The sequence below is a fragment of the Urocampus carinirostris genome, chromosome 15, assembly GCF_059441175.1.
Source record: "Urocampus carinirostris isolate Australia breed hairy pipefish chromosome 15, RoL_Ucar_1.0, whole genome shotgun sequence".
In the NCBI taxonomy this organism is placed as follows: Eukaryota; Metazoa; Chordata; class Actinopteri; order Syngnathiformes; family Syngnathidae; genus Urocampus; species Urocampus carinirostris.
Genome location: NC_142363.1, coordinates 22,769,320 through 22,779,846, shown reverse-complemented (window position 1 = coordinate 22,779,846; position 10,527 = coordinate 22,769,320). Strand labels below are relative to the sequence as shown.

The following is a 10,527-nucleotide window of genomic DNA, read 5'->3' as shown; positions in this document are numbered from 1 at the left end:
AGTTCAGGGTGTCCCCTGCCCACTGCCCAAAGATAACTGGGATGGGCTCCAGCACCCCTCGTGACCCTACTGAGGATAAGCTGTGCAGATAATGGATGGATGGATGATCATATATGAAGGTACGTAGGATGACTGTCCTGGAAATGCAAAATGTTTGCTACGAATGCCTACTATGGACTGAACGTTTGCCACTAGCTAGTAGATCTTTTATAATAATAATTCTAACAATAACATTATTATTCATATATGTGATATAATATTTAGTAATAATACATCATTACATGGTTAATAATATAGTTATTAATAGTCTATCATTATTATTGATCCCACCAACACTAATAATGTATTTAAGGTGGGTGGAAGCCAAGAAAACTTTTTTACTATAGTTTAACTCTAAAAGGTATGTTACTTGTTACCTACCTGATTTGGACAGGCCTTGTTTATAAGGCGAAAATGTCACACACTATAAAGTGTTTCGCACAATAAATGTTTAGTGCCGGTCAAAATAACGTGGGTTTTGTTGTTGACTTAGATCACCAAAATAAAGTTGCGCTCTTGCTGCTTGCACATAATTTGTACTTATTCGAGATGCTATTATCTACAATCTTTTTCTGCCAATCGGCTGATATAGATTGACATGTATTCTGCTGTTCTGCCTAAACAATCCGCGCACAGCTTGGCTGTGTCACACTTGTTTACAAACACGGAAATAGGTTTATTAAAATCGAAGGCAGTAGGAGCTTGTAGTTATTTAGCATGAGCTTGATTTAATTGGTCGATTCAAAACTGATTAGAGGGTGAGCACTATTACTATTTTTAAATCTCAGTTATGCATTCATGAAAACCAAGATTTTTTTCCAAAATTAAGTTGAACATGGTACATTCATGACAGAAAAGGTTTTAAAAGACTAAACCTTTTTTTTAATATATCCACAAAACCTACCTATGAACAAGAGTGTATAGACTTTCAATACCCGCTGCGAAATAGCAGTCCATCTGTTGCGGGCCTCTCACGAGTCCCCTCGGTCTTTCTTCGGCGTGCCCACCTGCTGAATGACTCGACTGAGCTGCACGTGCAGCCTCTGCAGGTCGGTTGCTATAGCGACCAGCGCCCTTTCAACGCCGTCGCCGGGGGGCGACGTCACTTCCTGTTCTTTAAGGACAAAAATTGACGATTTTGAGCGATGACACGTCTGTATACTGGCATTAAGCCTCCTTTCCCTCGCTTCGCCTTCTTCACGGAGCTCAACTAGATCCTGGTGAAGGGTTTTGAAGGCCGCTTGCCAGGGCGGGCACAAGCGGGAGGACGTGGTTCTGGACAGGTGCTCCACCTGTGCCCTGAGGGACGCCATTGCTCCATTGCACGAGTCCGAGGACTCCATTAGTATGTTCTGTTTCATTTGAGAGTTCTCCAGGGCGATGAAGAGCTTGTCCCATCGGGTGAGCTCAGCGGACCGGCAGGGCGTTTGAGGCTGCAGGGAATCCTCTAAGGAAAATAAATTGCAACAGTTTGTTGGAGGCAATAACTGTCATAAATTTATATATTATATAAAAATAATTGCATTTATTCTATACATAGTTGTGATGCACAGTTAGGTTCAAGTCTGGTGAAGTATTCAGATTTACAGGTATATAGTACAGGTAAGAAGTCCATACACTGCTTCTTTTAAATAAAAACATCTAACTGATAGGAAATATTCCATGGTAAAAAAAAAAGTCAATGCAAATAGAAAACAGTTGCTTGTTTGCTTGCTTTTATTTGTATTCAGCCAGTATAAACTACTAACATGATATATACAAGAAATCATTTGACACACGGACTCTAAATAATGATAATAATAGATGTACAAGAATAGAGTAATAAAGATATTGTAGTGTATAATACAAGGTAATTATATAGAATAGTTTAAAAAGAAAGAATATGTAAATAACAAGACTCGAGTAGAAAAGGTCGGAGGAACGTCGTTGGCATAACAGTTACTGAACAGCTTAACTTGCTGTCAACTTGCTAATACTATCACTAATATTATTGTTTTGGGAAGAGGTCTTCGCCAAATCAGAGTCCTTTGTTTCACCATCGCCCTCTTCCATGAGGCAAGAGAATTGCGTGCCTTACTCTGCATTTGTAGATGGTAAGCACAGTAATGCGTCTCTTACCAATTGTATTAATAATATTCATATTAAAATGTAAAAATTCAGTGATTATGATAAATAACTTTAAAACTGAATAAATTGCCCGAGCAGATATCGGACACATGGGGTCGATACCAGACAGAACGGGACAGGCAGGATTGATATCAAAACAGGAAAAACAAAAAACAAAAATGTAATGTAAAATTTGATATTTCAATGAAGACAGGTATTTTGACAAATATCCACACACTAGAAATATACTAAAATAAATGGACAAATATTTATAGAACAATTAAAAATACATATTATTATAATATACATTATTCACAGATAAAAAAAAAAATATATTCATTTATGAAATTATTCAATTAACTACACATATAATTCATATAGATACCAAAATAATTATCCAATAACCTACTCAATATTCAAAATATATTTAATTCATGAAATGATCAGCTTTTTTTATATTTCAATTAAAAACTCAATTCAAAATGTACCTCCGTGTTGCTCTCTGGCCACTTCGTTGTCGTAGACGTCTGCGTAGTCCACCTGGGTGAGGTGCGGTGTCGAACTTGCGCACCCAATCATGCAAAGCGCCCCCCATAACCTCAGCGCTCCCCATACTCTGACACTGTGCATTTTCTTACGGGGTCCAAATGGTACTTAAAAAAAGGGCCTGGCTTCTCTAAGCCCCCCTTGAAAAAAAGTGCTCGCTGGGAGACTGCCGAGGTCACCTTATAAACTCAGTTGGGGAGGGTGTGGAGGAGGTCTTTAACAGGGGTGGGGGGGAGGTCGGAGGGTGAGTAATACATCAGTGGAGGTTATGTGTCAAGAGTGAAACTTGGAAAAGAAAATTGGAACATTGCATAAATAGGGGGGTGGAGGAATTTTAATATTATTCCTTGTAAAAAAACACACATTTGTTTAAAGGGAGAATATTTTGAAAACTGAATTTGTATTGCTTGAGCATCTTCCATTAAAATTAAGTGTTAGGTGACAAAAGGCCTCACTCATTTAACTGATGCGATTGCTGTTTTCGGCCACAATGTGTTTATTATACAAAAACAACTTTCATAGTGACATAGTAATCTTGTAGCTTGGGCAAAAAAAAAATTCTGCTCTAGAAAAATCAAGTCACTTTACAGACTTAAACCCTTTGGAGTATATGTTTTAAAATCTAGAGATTTTTTGTCCCATCTCTGCAAAAAAACTTGATTTCCTTCTCTCTCTTTTTTTTAAAGCAGAAACTTAATTTGCTTCCCATTAGAGCACAGGTCTCAGGCTAAGATTAATTGGGGGCTGCTGGAGCTAGGGTCTGGGTGCGGGTGGGCCAAATCTCAAATCTCTTTTTAAGAATTTTCTACAAAAAAAAAAGATCAACAGACAAACACAAATAAACGTGGTATTTGATCCATATTGTATATTATCTTGCGCATTTGAATTTCATCTGGATTTCATTTCATAGGAATAAATTCATTAGTAGTAAAGGAATCCAGAAGTCCCCCGGCACTGCATACTGTCAGATGTGAGCCCTGTATTAGTCATTTTTGAAAACACTGAATAAATCCTATTTTTAGAACCATGTATCATTTTCAATATGTATATCTTTGACACCATTGGTTTAGAGGATAAGTAAAGGAATGTAGAAATATTTCCCAGAAATATAACTGATGTCTGAGAAAAATTTACGTGTCCCCTTTGTCCTGGTTTTCTTATCATTTAGAAAAATTTACTTCCTAAAACTATTCTTCTATTCTTCTCAGGAGGTAAAGCGCTCTAGTCATGGTTGCCATGGCGCCCAATTGGCCCGTGTGGTGCCAGCTGCGGCTCATTGATGGATTAGCTTTCCGTCTATTAAAGCTCAGTGCTCTCATTTGTCAGTCCGTCAACAAACCTCTGCCCTGCAAAACGTGGATTTTGACTCGGTCCTGTTTCCTGTTGGTATTCCCTGTCCGATATTGGTCCTGTTTATTTGTGTCCTGTTTAGTATCGGTTTCCAGTTTCGTTCCCGTCTATTTTTGTCCTGTTTAGTATCGGTTTCCAGTTTCGTTCCCGTCTATTTTTGTCCTGTTTATTATTCTCTCCAGTTTTCGTTCCCATCTAGTTTGTCCTGTTTGTTTTTGATATCCTGTTTCATTATCTATCCTGTCTATCCCGTCCTGTCCAGTATTGACCCTATCTGTCCGATATCTACTCGGGCAATTGGTATCGATCTCGTCAGCCTCTGGCTTCCTATCATTTCACTGCTGCCTAATGTGCATGACTCCCCATTTCCCTTAAAATAAAAGGCTTGTGTGAGTAACGTCATGCGTTTGGGTCCTGATCCTGTTCTGGTTCATGACATCATCTTGGGATCAAGAGGTCGCAGGTTCGATTCCCGTTTCCTCTGTGTTGCATGTTGAAGTGTGCAAGACACTGAATCCCTAATGCCCCTGATAAGCAGGTAGTTGCCCTGCATGGCTGACGCTGCTATCAGTGTGTGTGAATGGGTGAGTGTGAAGCACATTGTAAAGCGCTTTATACATGCAGACCATTTAAATTTACAATGTATTTAAGCTTGCATATTTGCCTATTCTTTACCCATACTTGTATACATTTAAGCCCAAAATGTTGAAGAAATTGTGTACGAGTGTGGTGTAAAAAAATGTATTTTTGAGAGAACAAAGGACCATATAACATGAGAACAGCTGGACTTATTTTAGGACATTCTCTAAAATTCCCAGTTGCAGAAAGCAGGATGAGAAGTAGTCCTTGTGTGACTTTGCGAATGACAGATATAGAGCGGTTGTTTTATTTTACCTTGCATCGCCGTATTGCTGTCACACATATGATTTAAGGTCGCCAGGTGTTTTGGGGTCTTAGGCCTTAAAAAGTGATACTCAGCATCCTGTGGAACCATTGCAGAAATCCATAGAGGAGTTCTGGTCGGAAAGGGGGCAAAAAAAATGTCACATGAGCAAGATTTTGGAGGATTCCATAATTTCACAAAAGAGACATTTCCTCCCTAATTATAGTTATATGTGTGTGTGTGTATACTCAACATCGTATAGTCAGCAATTACACCAAAAATGAGTTTTTGCTATAACTACATTTTGCTTCTTGTATAACTGAAAATCGATTACATAGCAAATGAATTCAATCAATTGTTTCATTTCAAAAAATGCAAACATAAACAAACAATTAAGGTGTCAAGAGAACAAGGAAGCCAGGGCGTAAAAGCCCAAAGGGAGCGAGGTGATGAAAGTGCAGTTACTCAAATCCAAAAGCATTCCCTTGTGGTTGGCTTGACGTAGCCTAACCAGAGCCGAGGCATTGTGTAATAATTTTGTGGGGGTCCCTCCCCACGAGCCCCCCCATAAAAACACAACTGCGAGATTGTCACACGAAATACTAGAACGAAAGTGTGTTTAAAACTTGAGCTCAAATATTTATGGGCCACTGAGAACCAGAGTGGGCTAAGTTCATGTTTTTATAAAGTAATTACTGCTATTAAATGTTTAGTGGTGTGTTCCACACATGCCAAATATGTTTAGTTTTGTTGGGAACTGGAGTAAAATAACCAGCCAGGCCACTTAACTAGTCTGCGCATCTCCCAATACATCTTTTCTCTCCATTTTTTTGCAGTGTATTACAATCTGTGTGAATAGAAACGAGATTTTATTGAAAAAAAAAGCAAACCTACAATTTTATTCAGCCCGCTACAGTTAATCAAACTTGGGAAAACTCTCGATTGTGTCATGACGCGGAACTGGATGAAAACCCAAATGCGTGACGTTTCTCAAACAAACCTTTTATTTTACGGGAAATGGGGAGTCATGCACGTTAGGCAGCAGTCTGGCGTGGAATGACAGGATTGATATTCAAACAGGATATCGAGATTAAACAGGACAAACTAGACGGGAACAAAAACTGGAGAGAATAATGAACAGTACAAAAATAGACGGGAACGATACCGGACAGGAAATGCAGGCAGGAAACCGGACAGTCAAAACCCACGTCTTGCAGGGCAGAGGTTCGTGGACGGACTGACAAAGGGTATTATGAAGATTTATATTATCGCAATTTTTAAACCTACAAATATTAGAATGACATGATAATGCCTCATTTACTACAATAAATACACATTAAATGTATATTCTTCAAAAAATATTTGTGTTTTTTAGTGAAAAAAATGTTCATTATCTGCCACAACTTTTTTTTTTTTTACCATTTTCTTGAAAAACAACTCCCATTTGTTCTAGAAATCACTATCACTGTCCCGAAAATGTTATGGTTTATTAAAAGAATGTCTGGTCCACTTGATAATCTTGGGAATAATACTGTGATTTGTACTTTAAAAGTAAAAGGGACCCTGTGTGATAGTTTACACTAAATTTCGCTTTGTTGCTTAATGCAACCCCCCCAAAAAAAAAAAAACCCGAGTGCTAAACAGCACGAGGAAAAATACAAACTACGGAAACTCAAAGTGACCAAATTCCACTAGTTTTGTACTGATTTTTTTTTGCCTAGCCACGAGCAAGGTTTTTGTGTTTTGGAGCTACCTGTAGCAGCAGGATGACAGGAAATCATGTCAGCTCCCTCTAAGTGGGTTTCATGCTATGTAAAATGCAAATTTCTCCACCAAAAGGAATAAATAGGAAATGCATGTTTATATGATAGTGTATTTTCTCTTATTATTCAAACAAATTTTTATCACTGGGCCTTAAATATTTACTCTAAGTCTCTAAATCCTACTGTACATACATAGGCTCCTAGATATTAGAAGAAGGGACTGAAACTGGAATTAACATTTTAAATAACAACACCAATATGGGAGATTTCTGACTTATAGGTTGCTATCTGATATCAATTTCTGATTGTGACACCCCTACTAATTATCAACAATACAAGAGCGAATAACAAAGATTTTTGTCACGGCTGCCATGGCGCCCAATTGGCACCAGCTGCGGCTCGTTGACAGATTGGCTTCCCTTCTATTTAAGATCAGTGCTCTCACTTACCTTTTGTCAGTCCGTCAACAAACCTCTGCCCCACAAGTCATGGGTTTTGACTCCGTCCGGTTTCCTGCCTGTGTTTCCTGTCCGGTATCGTTCCCGTTTATTTTTGTCCTGTTTAATTTCGATATCCTGTTTTGATATCAATCCTGTCTGTCCCGTCCTGTCAGTTGACCCCATCTGTCCGATATCTGCTCGGGCAATTGGTACAGATCTCGTCGGCCTCTGGCTTCCTGGCATTCCATGCCAGACTGCTGCCTAACGTGCATGACTCCCCATTTCCCGTAAAATAAAAGGCTTTTGTGAGAAACATAACGCATTTGGGTCCTGATCCTGTTCCGGTTCATGACACATTTGAAGCAAATTACAATATCTGATAAAAATTTCAGATTGTATCATCTGTAATAAATCTGGATAATACACATGAGTATGTTATCGTAAAAAAACAGTGTGCTCATTCATAACACTAACATGTAGACAGTAAAATACTCACATGGGTATACAATCTTCAGTCTTCTGGCTACTTATCATTTGTCCGCATAACTGTTCTGAAAAAAAGTTATGCCATCTTACAAATATATTTTTTTTTGGTGGGTGTATATTATTCATCAAAAGAATTCACTACTGGGAGTTTGCATTTTACCCCTCGCTAATGTGTTTCTGTTTATATAACAGATAAGCACAGGAATATTTTTGCATCTGGTTCACTTGCTGTAACGGATTGTGATCTAAGGTACATACTGAACCGTTGATTTATGGCCTTACACGTCACTTACTACTAATCTAAAAAAAGCACACCTTAAAGCAGGGGTGTCAAACTCATTTTTACTCGGGGGCCACACAATAGAACTAACATTCTGTCGGGGGCCGGACTAGTAGATTAAAGGGCCCGACTAGTAGACCAAAGAGAAAGAAAAAGAGATAAAGAAATAAGAGAAAGAGGGGGGGGGGGGGGGGGGGGGAGAGGGTGGGACAAAAAAAAGAAAAAGAGAGAGAGGGAGAGTGTGGGAAACATAGATAAAAGGTTGTGAGAGAGGGAGAAAAGAAAGGGAGGGGAAGAAAGATATCCAAAGAGAAATTGAAAGACAGAAGAAGAGAAAAGAAAAAGGAAAGCGCGAAGGGAATAAAGAAAAAGAAAAGGAAAAAAGGAAGCTAGAGCAAAAGAGGTTAAGACACAGAGAGAAAGAGAGAGTGAGAGAAAAGGGGTGGAAAAGAGAGAGAGAAATAAATACAAGTAGTGTCTTTGTGAGAGGCACCTGGCTTTGGCAACATCAAGTTGACATATTTCAACCTGCAGCTTGTTTTTCTCTTGCGCTTTTCTGAGCGTTGTCTTGATTTAATCCCTTAGCGGGCCTGATCTGGGCCGCGGGCCGCCTGTTTGACACCTGTGCCTGAGTGTTGTCTCGATTCAATCCCTTAGCGGGCCTGATCTGGGCCGCGGGCCGCCTGTTTGACACCTGTGCCTAAAAGGGACAGTGTGTTTTATCTAGTTGCTACTGGTGGTAGAAAAAAACAAACTTCATTTAAAAACAAAACAATGTTGATTTAAAATAATAGGCAATTATTAGTAAAATATCATAATCACAAGCTTATGTAAAATAGCAATAGCTATAGAATTTATTTATTTTACTTAACATGGGCTATACTAGAGGGAGCGGACATAATTGTCCGGCATATTGTTGCTTCGGGTACCCGAAAAACCAAAACCAAACCTTGTTTAAAGCCCCAGTGTGTAATATTTGACCATAGATAGCCCTGCTCCCAAATGCAGATGAAAACCAGTGCTACAGAGCACAGCAAAGGAGCAAGACAGGGTGGCAAACTTTAGCGAGGGATTCCACTATGTAAAGAAAATACAATTTTTTTTTGTGATTCTTGGGAAAATAACATTGGTAAAAAAATTAATGTATTTTTGCCTAGTATTCAATCAATGTTTTTTTTCACTGAACGATAGTTTTTTGTATGACTTGGGAGGCAAAAGGTATTACACACTGTCCCGTTAAATCATTTGCTGATGCGATGCCAACAGCAGCAGTCAAAGAGAGGATGTACCTTGTGACATTTGACTTTTTTTTTGCATCTGGTCCCCTGAAACTGATGAGAGTGCACCATTTTTCTGCTTTTGCTGGGTGGGAGGAGGGAAAAGTCATTAATCATAACATTTATGCTCTTTAATTCACTCATCACAAGATGTTTTCTCCTTAATTCTTATCTCTGCGAATGGAATACATTTAACAATAGACAATTGCATAGGATAATTCAAGCCCCCCCTTAAGTCCACAAATTGCGATTAGATATTAAAAAAAACAAGGGAAATAAGGTAGTAGACATGTTATAACTTCCCGAAATAGACGACATTTGTATACAATGCTAATTAAAACAAAAATGATGACATGTCTTTAATCAATTTGGTGGCATTAAAATGATACAATGTAAACAAAAGTAGAATCATAGAAAATTAACTTATATTGTACTTTGTTTCATGAGTGATTGCCTATACTATGGAAATCCATTTAGGTGTATTATTTTAATGATTCCACACTGCAAAAAAATAATGTTTCCCCCTCTTGGCGGGAAAATATTCCTCTTTTTAAGGATATTTGTTCCAATTCGAAAATATATCATCCTGTTTCTTAACCAAAATGGAATCATCATTTATACAATAAGCACATGTATCCTACCTAGAAAATAACTGGTAGATAATTTCAAGTAATATTCTACTTATACTTACGTACTAAAACAAACCAAGATAGAACATCTTAAGATGTTTTTTGCATAATTGCAACACAAATATCTTCTTCCAAATGAGTAAGAATGGAATTTTTGCAGTGCAGCGCTAATGAGCAGACACATAGGAGTGGTAAGTGCCCAATGCAGCCATGATCCTTTTCTGTATTACAAAACTCAATTCCAATGAAGTTGGGAAAGTGTGTTAATTGCAAATAAAAATTGATCCAAGTAAATTGCAAATTCTTTTCAACCCATATTTAAATGAATGCACAGCAAAGACAACATATTTATTGTCTTCACTCATAAACTTTATTGTTTTGGGAGAAAATCATCAACTCTGTAATTTGATGACAGCAACACGTGCCAAAATAGTTGGGACAGGTGTCAATAACTACTCAGAAAGTGGATGAATGGAAATCAACCAACTATTTGCAGGTGAACAGATGAATTAGCGACAGGTGAGAGTTGTTACTGGGTATAAAAAAGGGAGACCCGAACAAGCTAAGTCATTCACATGCAAGGATGGGGCGAGGTTCACCTCTTTGTGAACAACTGCGTGAGCAAATTGTTGAACAGTTTAAAAACAACATTCCTCAAAGTACAATTGCAAGGAATTTAGGGATATCATCATCTACAGTCCATAATATTGTGAAAAGGTTCAGGGAAT

At 38.2% G+C, this 10,527-nt stretch overlaps 1 protein-coding gene across 2 annotated transcripts; it reads right to left on the bottom strand.

The window, feature by feature from the left end:
* LOC148351901 (pentraxin-related protein PTX3-like) lies at positions 1 to 10,022 on the bottom strand. 2 transcript variants are annotated; one of them, XM_088355079.1, is made up of 4 exons: positions 9,183 to 10,022; positions 7,624 to 7,678; positions 4,936 to 5,057; positions 1 to 1,486 (listed from the first exon to the last, which is right to left on the bottom strand). In XM_088355079.1, exons 1-4 carry the CDS (start codon positions 9,208 to 9,210, stop codon positions 1,011 to 1,013), a joined length of 681 nt encoding a protein of 226 aa, XP_088211205.1. In that variant the 5' UTR covers positions 9,211 to 10,022; the 3' UTR covers positions 1 to 1,010. The 2 variants fall into 2 exon arrangements, with proteins under 2 accessions (XP_088211205.1, XP_088211206.1); XM_088355080.1 differs by lacking the exons at positions 4,936 to 5,057; positions 7,624 to 7,678; positions 9,183 to 10,022 and adding an exon at positions 2,634 to 2,825.
* Between the last annotated feature and the right edge of the window lie 505 nt (positions 10,023 to 10,527).